The sequence below is a fragment of the Lycorma delicatula genome, chromosome 3 (genome assembly GCF_047948215.1).
Source record: "Lycorma delicatula isolate Av1 chromosome 3, ASM4794821v1, whole genome shotgun sequence".
Classification (NCBI taxonomy): Eukaryota; Metazoa; Arthropoda; class Insecta; order Hemiptera; family Fulgoridae; genus Lycorma; species Lycorma delicatula.
In genome coordinates, this window is record NC_134457.1 from 186,061,450 (window position 1) to 186,078,568 (window position 17,119).

General features: G+C 32.1%; 1 protein-coding gene across 1 annotated transcript in view; it reads right to left on the reverse strand.

Annotated features, from left to right (window-relative positions):
- Positions 1-1,305: 1,305 nt before the first annotated feature.
- Positions 1,306-17,119, reverse strand: part of Polr3A (RNA polymerase III subunit A) — a 102,386-nt gene continuing 86,572 nt past the window's right edge. The window contains exons 22-27 of the mRNA XM_075361195.1: positions 14,918-15,036; positions 14,526-14,673; positions 7,147-7,331; positions 5,681-5,849; positions 4,518-4,652; positions 1,306-1,711 (exon numbers count right to left, since the gene is read on the reverse strand). Coding sequence (XP_075217310.1) covers positions 1,646-1,711; positions 4,518-4,652; positions 5,681-5,849; positions 7,147-7,331; positions 14,526-14,673; positions 14,918-15,036 — 822 coding nt within the window. The 3' untranslated portion in view covers positions 1,306-1,645. The remainder of the gene's footprint in view (positions 1,712-4,517; positions 4,653-5,680; positions 5,850-7,146; positions 7,332-14,525; positions 14,674-14,917; positions 15,037-17,119) is intronic.

Consider the following 17,119-nt stretch of genomic DNA (forward strand, 5'->3'; position numbering starts at 1 on the left):
ACCGAGTGGCCATCGGTATAAATGACTTCCAACTCCCTTCTGCTAAGTTGCCAATCAGAGGCTGCCAAGTGCCAATAGCCTCTGATGAGGGTGGATGAGCGGGTAGAAGAAAGGACACTCTATTGCCCTGGGGGTGAGAAATTGCCCCTGAAGGTGGATGAATCACCAGATCAATAGCATTGGAATGGAATGGGAAACTACTGCATTAAAGATTATTAAGGATATCCTTAGTCGATCATGGTACGGGATGGACCTTTTTGTAAAAAATTCCAGAGGTAAAGCTTCCCCTTATTCGTATCTGTGGGAGAGGAATACAACAAGGTTTCATGCTAATGAAGAAGTAATAAAGTATGGACACAGAAAGGATAACTGAGCAGACAGGACTGAAAAAATGAAAAAGAAAACAGGAAGTATGATAATAAGAATAGGAACATGGAATGTACTGACACTACTACAAAAGATTACGCTTGAAAAAGTAAAACAAGAAATGATTAGAAATAAATTAGACATATTTGAAATGAGATGGGGAGGAAGTGGAGAAATTGTTGAGTGAGGACTTCCACTTGTACTACTCGAGTGCCGAAAGTAGTGGGAGGAATGGAGTTGGTGTATTAATAAAAAAGAAACTAGTAGGAAAAGTAATTAAAGTGGAATATGTTATGATCAACTGATGATGACAAGGATAGAATATAAAGATCTTTTAATAATTTAATTATATATGCCAACATCACAGTATACTGAAGAAGAAGCTGATGAGTATTATGGAAAGCTGGAAAATATACTAGAGAAAGAAAGTAAAAAGGCATTTGTATTGATGATGGGAGGGTGGAATGCTGTGGTTGGTGAGGGACAAGAAGGCAAGATAATAGGAAAATATAGTTTAGGTAATAGAAACAAAAGAGAACATTTGGATGGGAAATTTACAATCACCCACTATATAGTCCAGACTTAGCTCCTTCTCACTACCATTTGTTTGGGAAATTGAAAGAATTTTTAAGTGGTAAGCAATTCACAGGTGACAATGGACTTAAAATTGCTGTTATCAGTGGCTAAATGGACTGGCAGCAGAAGAATATGATGAGGATATACTGGAGCTGGTGTACTACTACATTCATGTGGTGATTATATAGAGAAGTAGTATAAGGTATGTAGTTCAAGAGAAATAAAAAATATTTATAAAGTTTTCAGAATAAACTTTTTACAATGAAACTGTCTTTATTTTAGAGATGACTTGTCAGGGTACTGCAATGCAGGTAGAATTTTCTTCCTGTAATGTTCCAAAAACCAGGGAGTTGATTAATGTGATATGTGCAACTTTCTTTATTTGCTTTAAAATATCTACAAAAATCTTTACAAAATCATCTGATCTGTAGAAAGCTAAACAATGCAATTTCTTAACTGAATTTGTATGAATATGCATATCCTGTACTATTCCATCACTATTTACTCTACTCCCTTTTTTGTGCTGTTACCATCATTCATAATACTTTAAATTAATGAAAAATAATAAATAAATATAAAACATATCATTTACTTCCACTCAGTAATGCCAGCATGTACAAATTATTTATTAGAACTAATAAACAATCTATATTAAACTTAAATCAGGAATCAGCCTTAAATTCAAAACTTTTCTTGCTGACAGTTACTCATGATATAATGGATTATCAAACAGAAGTGATCTTGACTGTAGTCGGTTACTGCGGTCTGTTGTAATCTTAATTAAGGAATAATGGCTATGTAAAAATAATAAATTTAAGTTAAAATTACAAATTAAAAAAAACCCTTTGAAAATAAACCTGTATTGAAGGTGCTACCCAAACATTTCTGAAATTGTAATTACCTCTACATTGCTGTTATCAACTTCTTCAGCTAGTGCTGCTACTATACCTCTTGAATCTCTTTCACTGCATCAAATCATTCACTTTGAGGTTCACTTTGGAAATTAGAGAAAGCCACATAAGGCTAGGTCAATACGGTAAACAGAATGAGGAGGGTTAGGAGTGACAGATGCATCTCTCTGAGTTTATGAATATGATATTCTAAGGATCAAAGCCTTTTCCACAATAAATTACTCTGACAAACTTTATGGTCAAGTCTTACATGATACACCTAAAGCTTCATAATCACTGTAAATTGATTTGTCAACAATCTTCAAAAATCTTTTCACAATCTTTGTTAACACTTCCATTGTTGATGCTAGTTGAAGGATGTGCAAAAGAGTCAATACCTCTATTGAATATTTGCATCTTTTTGAAATACTTAAACTGTTACAAGTCTGAGTTTGAACAACCAAAAGCTTGATTCAAAATTTTGTATCATTGCCACTATTTTTCTGAGTTTAAAAATACAAAAAAAACAGGACATTTTAATTACAGGAATTATTGAGTAGTACCTTATATATTAACTGATAAAACACTGATGAGTGTTTATGTTTTACAGTATATCACTATCTGAAACAAGTAACAACATTTTTACCTCTGAATTTCCACACACTGCACTGTCATATCAGTGAATTCATAAAATTAATTTTACTGTTTAAGTCATATACCATATGGTAAATGCCAAAGGCTGGTTAAGTTTAGTATAATGAATATAAAACAGTACTTATCAACTTTACTTTTAGTACAGTAATTTACTTTTCAAAGTACTAAATATTATAGAAGGAAAACTTGGATAAATTAAGAAAATTATGATCTATTCTGAAAATTCTAATGATATGAAGTTTAACACCCCATAGACAAGAATAAAGAAAGAAAACCAAAGTAAAAGAAAAAAGGTCTTCTTGAAGGACTGCACTCGCTGTGTTCCATAATGTTGTTAATTGACATGCTTGATCGACCTGAGGTAAACCAATGTAAATACAAGGGTTATTCTTTTTTCAAGGTCCAATCGGTCACAAAATTAAAACCACAGTGAAAATAACAAATTTTTTATTTGTAACAAGTACTTACCATACATATTTCTCTACATAGTTGCCACTCCGATTTAGACATTTGTCGTAGTGTGGTACCAACTTTCCAATACCCTCGTCGTAGAATGGAGCTGCCTCTGTTTTCAGCCATGTTTCTACGCTGGTCTGCGCTCGTTGTCTGTGCCAAAATGTTGTCCTCCTAGCCAGCATTTCATTTGAGCAAAGAGGTGAAAATCAGATGGAGCCAAGTCTGGGCTGTATGGTGGGTGATCAAACAATTCCCAACGAAAATGCTGCAGGAGCTTCTTTGTTACAGCTACAGTGTGTGGCTGAGCATTGTCATGGAGAAAGACAATGCCTGATGACAACATTCCTCTCCACTTATCCTGAATTGCCCTTCGTAGACGTTGAAGAGCCACGCAGTATGCAGCTGCAGTGATGGTCGTGCCACGTTCCATGAATTCCATCAAGAGAACTCCATTCCGATCCCAGAACACAGTAACCATACACTTTCTGTTGGAGAAGGTTTGCTTGAACTTCTTTGGTTTACTGGGAGAATGAGAATGCATCCACTGTTTGGACTGTTCTTTTGTTTCTTCAGTTTCGAAATGGACCCATGTCTCATCCCCTGTGACAATTTTGTTCAAAAAATCTTCTCCTTCATTGTGGTAACGCTGGAGAAACATTAGGGAGGCGTCCATTCTCATTGTTTTGTGATGGTCAGATCACAAAACAATGGCATCTTGGGAACCCATCTCACACACAGTTTGCGGTACTGAAGTCTCTCACTCACAATGGTGTAGAGAGCTGACCTTGAAATTTCAGGAAACGAATCACTCAATACAGAAATTGTGAACCAACGATTTTCTCGAATTGCCTCATCCACTTGCTCAACGAGATCATTGGTTGACACTCGCTCCTTCCCTGACCGCCTGCATCATGAACATCTGTACGTCCTGCTTTAAAGTTCTGCACCATTGTCGCACTTTGCTATCACTCATTGAAGTTTCACCGTACAGATTACTTATTCGTCGATGAATCAGCTGCATTACACCCCTCAGCCTAAAGAAATCGAATTACCGCATGCACTTCACACTTGGCGGGAGATTCTATTGTTGTCGATATGTTTATGTGCTAGCTGCGTGTTCAGAACTAGACGAAGTGACGCGGCGTGATTGAAGGCCATACTAGAGACGCTGCACAACATATATGCGCTTGGTTCATCTGATTTTTGCGTGGGTTTTTATTTCGCAACCGATCGGACCTTGAAAAAAAATAACCCTCGTATGTTGCACATGACACAAACTTTTCTTGAATGCTTCTTTTAACATTTTGTAAGCTGATTTTTTTTTAAACAAATACAAAATTAAATCGTGTAACGTTGATCAATATTTTTTTTCCATGGTAGGCAATTACCAGACACATGTTATGCACTGACCACAGTCACTCAATGACTACAACAATCAACTTGAAATTGGCATGAGAAGTTGAAAATACATTATAACTATCTTTGTTTATCTGTCTATACTGCTACTCAAATACTATTAAATAATAATTTATATATATATAAACAGTAAAAATAATAATAGATAATGAAAGGATATTTATGAAGCAATTTGAAAAGACCAGTTCCAATTGACATAGGAATCCCTAGAATAATAGATTCAGAAACTCCAGAAACTTCATCAGTTTGTCCATAGTACGCAGCATCAAATAAGTGATCAGCAGTCTTTTCAAACTGAAACATTAAAAATATAAATAAGAACAATCAGAAGTTAATAAAAAATGAACTTAATACAATGAATACCTAATTCAGCCAAAACAGTTAAAAAACAGAACATCTACTCTAAAAAAAAAAAAATCTAATCACATACTAATAAGAATACAACAATCTCATGCAATTAAATAACAAATATTATTTCAGTTCAGAAATTTAATTACAAATTAAACAATTTCATGATGATGCTATTACAATAATTGAAAAACTAACAAAATTAAATTACAAATGCTGGAAGAGAATCAAGGTGCAACCATGTCAAGAATATAAACATCTTGTTTGTCTTGGGAACCTGTAATTGATAATGACATTTTCAATGGCATTATTAATGTAAATGGTGATAGCAATGATAGCGTTTTAAGTGATGATTGTGATTTAAATAGCAGTGATTAAACAAGTGATGATGAGTTATTAGGAATTAAAACATTATGATTTGATTTGATAAGTAGTAGTTCGATCAATGTTCATACATAGTACAAAACTTCCTGCACTACTTCTCCTCCATTGTTCTTTCTCCTACATTAATCACTTTCCCTTGAAATTTATTGTGGTTTGCAACAAGCTTTATAAACAATTGGTTATGGCATCCATACACAACTTAAGGGAATATTGACATTTTTTTATAACATTAAGATATAATGCCTTTTGGGCCACATAGCAAAATTAAATTTATCCACTTTATACTTGGGAAGTAGGCTAAATACATGAAAGGTAGAATAATAAATAAATTATAACACATAACAAAAAGGAATGGCTAGGGAATAGCATCAAACCAGTCATAACTGACAACCAAAATAATACTTAACATTGAAACAGTTACTTTATTTTATAAGAAAATATATGTTGAAGAAAATATAATATCTCTGAGGTCATATCATTAAAGAAAAATAACAAACAAATGAAGAAAATGAAATAAAACCAATTATCATTAGATTACTATAATCATTTATAAAACACATGGATTTTGAGAATAAATTGATTTTACTTACAGATGCAAGGTTAAGAACTGATTCTTTCATTTTGGCAAGTCCATGTCGGGTAATACCAAGAACCTCTCCTCTACTGGTCATTAAATCAGCAACTAACATTGAATGTCTATGATCTATGCTCATACCATGACTTTCCATAACAACTTTAATTTCCTTCATTATTGTTTGCCTTATAAAAAAAAGGAATAAATACATAAGTACATATCATAGTGAAATACATTTATTTATGTAATTATTTATCCTTTCAATAACTACAAGCTTAAATCTAATTACAGCCACTTTATGTTTTTATGGTGGTGATGACATAAATCTACATTCTGTATTAGTCTAAACTGCTAATTCTTTCTGGAAAAAATTCAAAGCATTACTAGCTCTTGAATATGATTAACATTTGGACAGTACAAGAGTATCTTGTATAATATAAATATATTAAAAAATAAAGATATAAATATCCACTTTTAGTAGTTCCTTATATGCTGTCTTCACATTTATTTTCACACTTTTCTATCTGCAAAGGCATCATTTCATTTTCATATTTTCTATACCTAAAATAACAATTGATTATTGCAAAGCTTAATTTGGTTTATTTTCATGTTATAAAATTCATTTTTATAAGCATTTCAATTTGGCATTAACTGGTAGAAAAAAATTAGAATTCATTTTATTTTTAATGATAATTAAAAATGTTGTTTACTGAATGTAACAGATAATAACTTTAAAAAAAACACTTATATCACCCAACAAACTATAAACAGCTGCACATGCAGGTATGATACACATATCCATCAATATCAATAAATATGATTTGTACATCCTTAATAAAACTTAAATATTTCAAAATACAAGGGGCATCCAGAAAGTAACTTACATTTTGAAATAAAAAAACCTACCAAATTAAAAAAAAGAAATTTTATTATATACATTTGAAAGGGACAATCTTAAAGTATTTTTCTACATAGTCGCCATTTAAATTGAGACACGTATCATAACAATGCACAAGCTTTTCAATTCCTTCTCTGTAGAAATGTTGTGTAGAAACATTTTGATGCCAAGATGGCTCTATCCCCACCCATCTCCATGCTAGGCACAAATGTAAATTACTTTCTGGACCGCCCTTGCAAATTGTTAAATATGATTTCTATTTAAATTTCTGCAACTGTTTATTTCTGAATAACGCATATTTGAAATTGTCAATCTATGTAAATGTTAAATGTTTTTTTTTAAATTTTAAAACAAAAACAAAGATGGAAAAAAATAATAAACCTATCAATGCATGATTGCATTGTCCCCTGTGCAATGTGCAGTGTAGGTGTGTGTGTAGCTACATATCAGGCAATAGGTTGTTGATAATATAATGGATGCCAGCTGACAGGTCCAATTAACAAATTTAACAAAACACTTGAAAATAATTGAAAGCTGTCAACAAACTTCAAAATTAAAAAAAAAAATATATAAATAGAAATTACCGAGCAGCTTCAATTCCTAATGTATGAAATACTTGATAAGTATTATTAGACCAAGTTCGTGTGCCTTTTACTCCTGGTGTTGCAATTACTTCTCTCAAATTGTCACCTTCAACAAGAAGTTTATACCGCTTTTCATCGCCCACCTCTTTTTCATGAATTACAGCACGATTTACAGAAGGAATTCCCTGAAAATTTCAAAGTTATATACATCAGCCAAATTACTTTCTTTACAAAGAATTAATCTTTCTGTACCTAAGTATTCTAAACATTTCATAGGAGAAAAAAAGAGTAAGTACAGAGCATTAATATTTCTACACACAAGTTCAACATATAAAGTTTAATTATTACATGACAGTCTCATTTTAGGTTAATAGGTAGAATAGAATGTTCAAAATATTTTACACTTAGATGAAATATACTTACAAGAAAATCAGGTTTTGTTCAAGTAAGTGACTTTTAGTAATTTCTATATAGTTGTTCTAGATCCTTAACAATTTTTTTTTTTTAGTCGTATTCAAATACTTGATAAGCATTACGAGGGAATATCCGATTTATAACAAAAACAAGAAATGGAGTGGAATTAAAATTTTAAAATAACAAACTCAAAATAGAATTACAACTCGTGTAAGTAAACAAAGGGATCAGTGATAAAACAGTTAAAATAATTGTGAGTGAAATAATTTTAAAAAATTGCAATAAGAAACAAAGAGATAAAGGAAGAAAGTAAAAGAAGAGAAAGTAATCGATGTAATAAGTATACATCAATAAGTAAAATAATCAATAAAATAATTAATGAGTCTGTTCTGTATGTGGTATACATATATTTTAATAGACTGAAAATTAACAAATACTATAAAAATTGAATGACATCAATACACAATTTATGATGATACACACAAAGTTTGTGTGGAATACAGCTGGTTGTAGAGATCACATGTTCAATCAGCTTCAAGAGGATTTTGTGGAGTGGAAGTGAATGCACATGCAAAACACATTCACATGCACATATGCAACACTTTTCCCACCAAAATTAAAGATATAACATATTTAAGTTTGATTCCTACATCATTTATTTATTTATTTCAAAGGGTTATTACTAGTAAAACAATGTTATTAAGTTTATTGATCTATTGAATTCATCACTGAAAACATAACTAAAACTTATAATAAAGAAATATTTAATCCGGCATACAAACCGAATAACTACATAATAAAATATTTAAAAAACAATAAAAAAAAAACAAAATAAGCATCTGTAAGGAATTTATAATTAATTAAATGTAATGAATATGATGCTATTTATACAGCGAAAACAAATAACTACTTTAAAACCAGATTTCTTGAACATTATCATAATTACAAAAATAAATTAGGTTTATCTAATGTGGCAGACTAATAAACAACAAACATTCTATTTCTGATATTAACACAAATTTAGAAATATTAGAATTTAATAAAGATGAAAAAATTAAATATACTAGAAAAAATACTAAGAATAATATATAAATACAAACAAATTTCAATTTGATAACAATCAGACCGTTTGAGAGAGATGTTCTAATAAAAATTGCATCAGATAGCAGCACTCATGTAAAGTAACATGCAATTATTATTAACTTAGTATTTTTATTTTTATTATGCAATAATGGAATTGTTTCAATCATAACTGAGGATGCACGATCCCATGAAAGTACTTTCATGAAAAATTGAAGTAAGATATGTCTTACCTCAATATTCTGTACTAGGTGGTTTATTTAATTAGAATTTTAGGTAATTGTGAGCCTGAACGTCCTCTCAACCTTAATCTTTTTCAAATTGAAGTATGTTGAAAAATAAAATATATAATTAATAAAAATTCAAGTTTCAAAAGTCAGAAGAGTGATATTACCTAAATATTCTTCCTCAGAATCTGTAATGTCAGTAGCGTTGTTATCAGCTGTTTTGGGCAACTCCATCACATAGTCAGGACACAATGAAGCAAGACTGGAACATAAATAATGAACTCGGGTCTTGTAGTGCCTTTATTTTCTTTTGAAAAAGAACTCTGCGAGATGCCCGTGCAAATGATGCTTAGGCGCTCTCTGTCCTCCCATGTCTGGCAGGCAAACACAACCTGCTCTGGAGTATCCAGTTCCCCACAGAATAAACAGAAGGGGTCATCATCTGCCCTCTTTCATGTATGCAGGTATACCTGGAATATGCTGTGGCCAGACAGGAACTGGTTCAAGCAATAGGAGACCTCACCAAACCTACGGCTGACCTATGGCTTCACCCACCAGATCAGCCAGTGTATCCACTGCCAGGTGAAGGACCGATCCCATCGAGTCTGCCAATCGTGAAACAATCGATCCAGCATCTCAGTCTAACAGTTCCTTGGAGAAGTCCAATTCTCATGGCAGCAAGCTGCTGAAATGGAGGAACCCCAACAACAAGCAACACCGCTTTGGTTGAAACGGAAGAAAACGCAGATACTATGCAAAGAGCAATCCTTCTCTGTACACTCTCAAGCATGCGTTGATTCTCATCACACATCATCGCTTGCGACCAAATCACAACACCATACAAAAGTATCGAGTTTATCACATGACCATAGTGTCTACTTGAGTCTCAAGGGCCGGCCACATTACCCAGTAGACTACTCAAGGCAGTGACCACTGCTCCTGCTTTTTCTGATGCTTCCCTGATGTGCAGAGTGAAGGAGTGGCGGTGATCCAAGCACACTCTTAAATATCTCGCTGCCTCCACCTGAGCTATGAGAATGTCACCAACCTTAATCTGTAGCAGAGGTAAGGGACGCCTACCAGCCAGCAGCTGAACATCCGGAGAGTCTTGCTTCATGGCCCATTGGAAGGATCTCCTGGTTGCCTACGCCTCCTACCTGAGGTAAGCAATCTTAGTAGTCCATCAGTAGGTGTGACATGAAGGGTTGCATGAAACCAAATCATCATCTGCCGTCGCACAATCATCTTGGATCATGGCCACCGTGGCCATGATAGCTGAGCTTGAATCATTTCCCCAAACTGGATACAGCCACGTTTGGATACAATTTTCCTTCCCGGTCACAAGATTCCCGTGGAATATCGCATTGCAAACTCAACGAATAGGTGAGCCTTGCAGAACTGAACACATGTGTCCTAACCCCCAGCACCTAAAGCACCATTCTTCCGGGTCTCAAATTCAGGCAATGTACCCAGCCTATCTTCACCCGTTGTGCAATTAGTTGTTTAGCTACCCCAAAAAATTTTTTTTTTATGTCGTGATGATGGTGGCATTTTGCGTCCTACCAAACGCAGGGCAGAGGAAGATCTTCAAGATCTTATATATTTAAGACAGTAAATGGGCTCTCTCAATTTCAGATCCAACAGAAATTCCGGCCTACTACCACAGATGACCGACTTCAGGGCTGCAGCCTTCTCGGGGCCTCTCATCCATATACACATTTCACCTTCGCTGTCTTGCCATAAGGACAGGATGTCTCAAACTTCCTGATTCGCCAATGACTGCTTGACTTGCTTCACTAAGTCAGCATATGACTGTCCGGCAGATTGAACAACTGTGCTGTTTTCCACCTCAGCTGGCGTACATCGCACCGGACAGGCGACAGCATCACGTCTTCCAGTCGTAACCTGCTGTTGCATCATCTTGACTCCAGAGCCCAACTGGTTAAATAAATACAGGACCAGTCTCTCAATACATCGAACCCGAAAAAAGACAGGCTTGGCTGTTTCTCGACCAATGTCTCTCAGTGGCCTTAGAGTTTTTTGAGACTCACCGCTTCTCCAGCTTTGGCATTATAAAATTTAGTGAAGTGCCATGAAGACGGCTGAGCCACCCCTTGGTGGTTCAGCCAGAAACTGGGAAACTGTCCTCCACGATGTCTCCGGCAGCAGCTCCAAAGCACATCCCATGACCGCCATCAGACGTGGAAGTAGAAAGATCCAAGAATTGGCACATATCCATTGCAGTTGTTGACTTCTCAGCTACCTGGATCACCTGAGCCATCATATCATTTGGCCAGGCCATACTCACTGCCTCTATTAACTCCTCATCAGAAAGTGATCAGGACAAAATGTCCTCTTCAATCCATGGTCCCTCAGGGGGGGGGGGGAGTCCCAATCCTAACCCATGAGGGAGCAGGAGCACCCTCTTTCACTGCAGAAGTCTCCAATAGGGGCGGTGTCCAGGCCACACCCGACAGCCGTCTCTCCATCAGCAACATCTGTTCCAAGGCAATTTTGATGCCCTACTTCATGTTTGGGCATTCCTGTACCAGGCCATATACTTTTTCCACTGCACCAAATAGTTCCCAAAGGGCCATAACAGCACCAGGACCTCCCAACACCGGGGCTCCTCTTCTTGTGATACCTGAAGGTCCATGTCCTCTGCCTCCCAGCACCCTGTCCATCCAGCAGGAGTAGCACTATACACCTGGAGTTTCTGTTTTGGAACGGTCAACAGTGGAGTCTGCAAATTTGATCGTTTATTATGTAATTTCAGCTCTCTCACAAAGCCCTCCTACATACCCACCTCACTAGTGGCCGGGGTTGTGCCAGACCACGTGACAAACCGGCCTTCTCAGCATGCGGATGGCTATCTGCTACCTCTCCAATCTAACCTACCCTTTCTGACAACTACTATCTGTACTATATGTTTGTACTAGTTTGTGATTGTCCATCATATTCCAATATAAGAGATTTTAAGTTGAGGGTGTTCAGGCTCACAATTACCAAATTTTAATATATATATATATATATATATTTTTTTTTTCACAACTTTTATATATAAATGGATAATTATATATATATTTCCAGCAACTCAGTACACTGGAAAAATCTATGACTGAATGGGTGAACAACAAATGAAATATATCATCCTTACTACAGATATTAATTATTTTAGCAACCACTTATTTACACTAGATTCTCATATATAAAATATCATTCATTCAAGAACTCCATTAATACAACTTCATTAAAAAACTGTTATAATTTAAGAGAAATGGTATTTAACTGTATTTATAGTAAACACACTTGACAATTGTACCAAACACATGTAAACACAGCTGTATATAAAAAATGTAGACATAAGATGCATTGTCATATAGATTATACAGCAGAACCAATAGTGATAGCTAAGAAACTGTATCAAACATTTGGTTTGATATAGTATTTGCTGTACATGTATTTTAATCTAACATATGTTTTCTTTCATTGATTTGTTGAGTTTAATGCCTCTTCTAAACTTGTTGATAATCTTATACAACCATGAACTTTTGATGCTTACTAATCTATTTAAAATTCAGTTAAAGATTTTCTTAACTATGTAGGCAGACTAGTCTTTGAATGCTCTGATATGCTCAATTATTTTGTCAAAGTATAGGTCTTATAAAAGTTTAATATTTAATCTAGAATCAAATTATCAAGACATAAGACTTATTATTTTTTTAAGTGATTCTGCATATGAACAAATCATTTAAGACAAAAATGAAAATTTTCAGCTTTTTAGGTTTCCCAGATTCTAGATTATGGGGTGTAAAAAATTATGTAATATAGTAAATTGCAATCATCTTAATGAATCATCCCAGTACAAGTTTAAAGGAAGAAAGGTAATGCTCTAAAATACATTAATGAAGTATGAATAAAAATATAAAATAAAAAAGTAGTAAAATCAAATTATATATATATATATATATATATATATATATCATATATATATATATATATATATATATCATTATATATATATATATATATATATATATATATATATATATATTAGCTGTAATTAAAGCAAAAAGCAGATCCTTGCAATTGATAAATAAATACAAAATTATCAGAAATGCTTATTTAACAGAGTAAGTTACTTTCTGGATTATATAATCTTGGTTTGGCATTATTTTAGTTTTTTCCTTAATTTCGTTTTGTTTTATTTCTTTACATGAATTGTAAAATTCAGTTTATTTTTTTTTGTTTTGTATTAATAATTAACAATAATTTTTAAAATTTGAGAATAACTTATCCACTTTATTTACTAAACTGATTATTTTTTTACTTTAATAGATCATTTTTTTTTATTACAACTGTAGCTGTTTGTTAAATCCATTCCAATCATTTTATGATTTCAAGTTGAAGTATTTTATTTAATTTAGGCTGAGATTGTTTGTTTGTTTTTGTTTCATTATTATTTTTTCTAGTAAATCTGTAATGTTGTTAAATCTTTTATGTTCAGAAAACTCCTGCATGCTGATTGCAGTACAGACATAAATTTCTCTGCTAATTTTATACACAGTAACTTTTTCTTTCAGTGAACAATTTTTATACAGTGGCTTTGTTTTACTACAATAAAGAAGTTATTTTTATTATCATTTCTCAATTTATGATACACTATTAAAAAAGAAATAATAAATATTTTACAGCATAATGCAGCCAATTAAATTAATAAGAAAATTTAAAAAATAGCCAATTAAATAATTTTTTATTTATTTTATGATAATAATACATAGAAAAATTTGAATGTTAAATGAATATGTTGAAACTATGGAGAATTATATTGATTGAATATAATTATATGTAACATAAGGAATTCACTTATTTAAGAAATAGTTTAAATGATTTCTATTTTAGTTGAGTAGGATGGTTCATTTTCCATTCTACTTGCTTTTCTAACAATAATATCTGCACACTAATCAGTTTTTAGTCTATTTATTACATAAACTTAGAAATCGTGTCACATTATAAATAATGTGATAAATGAAAAACTTACATGTGGTTGTAAGCTTTCAACCTAGTTACATCAAATTTTGATAACAACATTCCTATGGAAAGTTATTAACAGACATTAAAAAATAATAATTTTTCTGAATAAAATTATTTTTCATGTGCTCTATTAGATTATGGCAGATTGTAAGACATTATGTGAAATACAGTTAATGATTCTTCCATCATATAATGGCAGTATATTAGTACCTTCATCCTATATTTTTGAAACATATCGACGATTTTTGAAGTTCTTCAGCACAAACTACTCTCTATATAGTCATTAGGGCCCTGGGCTAGACAATTTTTAAATCCAAATTATCTGATTTTCCATGTCTCACATGGAAAATCACGGGAATTATCATTCTGAGAAATTAAAGAACATGAAACAAGATAAAACGCCTGTGGCCAAAATCATGTTCATTAAACCAGTTCCTGTAGATTAGTAAATTAAATAACTCCTTCGGAATTTGTTTAATATGACAGGTAAAACAGGCTGTCAAAAAAACTATAGTGTGGATGATGTATTGTAATTTCTGAATGAACTAATAACCTAATAATTATTGTATGTAGATGTACTGTACCTTGGTTACAATTCTATGGATATATTACAATTATACACACCTTTATAACAACATCAGGCAAAGTCTCTTTTAAATGCTCAATCTGTGAATCAATACTTCCTTTGACAGCAGATGGTTTGACAGTTAGCACTCCTTGACTCTGCACTTCTACCTGGGCCGGTTTTAGATGCAACTTTGAAGTACAAATACTGTGGAAAAGATGCTGAATTACTAACTGGAATTACAAATCTATTAAAGTTAAATTAATCAATAACATTTAAAGCACTGATTAATTGGGAATAAAAAACCCTCTAACTCACAAAAAAATCTGCCATTACTATAATTAAGCGTTATTATAATGTTTATTTTTTTATAAAAGTAGAATTACTTTATTGCTAGCAATAAAAAAATTAACACTGTAATCACAGTTAAAAAAAAAAGATATTGACTTGCCTGTATCTAATAGATTCGGCATCAACTTCAAGTTTCAGTAGTCTAATTCTTTCAATATCAAGTTTAATAATTATCAAACTTTCATATGGTAGATGTGCACATTCTAAATATTCAGTGACCTAAGGCAAACAAAAAATAAATTACAAAATAAAATGTCACTATTAGAACAATTTTCACATTTGTATAAAATAAGTTCAATATTCTTCAATAAAAAAATTTCTGGTAGAATAAGAAATTTTTGCATTAGCAATAAATTGTATCAAAGCACAGTACAGTAGTCATCTCTTATTGATAGTACATACCAAGGCCTGCTACAGACATGTGAAACCATGGACAACAGTAAATCTTATACAGATGTTTTCCTTTTTTATATACTTGAAAAATAAAAATAAAATACAGCTGATTTCCAATAATCCACGTATTACTTACATCAATTTTCTGCATATGTTTTTGAACAAAGTTTAAAATGCAGAAATAAACTTTTTTCAGAATTACTGAAAAAATTAAATTAAAATCAAAACGAATTACTTTTCAACAACTTTATAATATCTTTAATTTTAATAAATTAGTACTTATAAATTTCATGATGTAAACCAGAATTAGATTTTAAAGAAAATTGGGCTGAAGTACAGGAAAAGAAGACATTTACAATCTGCTCAAAAAGCAGATAGCAATGATGAGAATAGAAAGTGAAGAAAAATGGAATCTGAATCAGAAATGATTCAGATTCCTGCTGCTTTTCAACTTGTATGCAGAAGAATCAATAAAAGTACTGAAACAGATTTGAAACTAGATAAAAAACTGTTCAAGAAAAAAGAATAAAAATTTTGATATTCGCTGATGATAGTTTTCTTGAAAAATGAATAAGAAAAAATCCTGAATGAACAGATTTAATGCTAGGAAAGAAATTCAATTTCAAAGTAAACCAAAGGTAATGAAATATGATAGAAAAGATGATAATAAAAGGAGAACATTTAGATAATAGATGTTGTATAATTTTGTATTTAGGAAGTAAAATCACAAAAGAAGGTAAAGATAGATAGCAGAGATTTAGCTTTTATATAAGAAAACTGTCTGCTAATATTTAAAGTAGATCTATAGATTAGAAAGATTTTTTTAATATACGTGAGAGAATCTCTGTAGTCTATTTTCATTATAGGGTAAAATTGAGCTTAAAACTTTCACTTGTTTCCTTAATCTTGGGTAGGTAAAGGATTTCTTCAGTAAACATATTTTTAATCTGAAAGTACTTTCTATAAAATTTATTTTACTCTTTCTACCACATGTAGTCATGATATACAGAGTAGTTTTTCTATGAAGTTTAAAAGGCTTATTTTAAAAGTTTTTGATGAACCTTCACAGAAAACTAAAGCCATTTCACGGTTCTTAAATACGAGTGCAAATTTCTTTTAGATCTGTTTGGCTACAATTAATTATTTCATAAATAAATAATTGAAAATTATCATTCACTAATTGTAGATATTTAAATGTTTGTCAAAATTTTTTGCATCTCCTTACTGTTACCAGGTATCTAATGGCTTTTGTCTGTAGCCTAAAAGCTATTATTAAATTTTGTTTAGATGATGGTTCCCAAAAGAATATTGAGTATTGCAGAGATGAATTATCAAAACATACTGCTCTGATAAATTTATCATCAGTAAGCCTAGATATTAATCTTAGATCACATATATTTGAACTTTTAGTTTTGATAACGATCCTATATTGGAGGAACATCTACTGTATTGGAATAAGCTGCAAAGCATAAGCATTATGCTTTTGTGGCTCCAATGGCCTCTCAAGTAAGTTGCTTAAAGGTAAACGCTGCACAATCTAATGCTACAGTTGGTTATTCCAAAAGAAAATATAAACAAGCATTACACCTTAAAACTTTGCTAATGATAACTATTCTGCAATAAAATTACCAATATTGACAACATTGTTCTATTATTTCTCACACATACATAAGTATGTGACATTTTGTCACATACTTTTAAAATTATTATTATTTATAAGTAATCGTAAATTTATAGTATATTAATATTTATATTTATAAGTAATTTACTTAGAAATTTATAAATAAATTATTATTTAAAGTTATTAGTATTTAAATAACTTTTAAAGTTATTTATTTATAAGTTAGATTAATTTTTGATTAATAAATTACACAGTATGAGATGTTGCCTAGCAGATAATTCTCCAAAA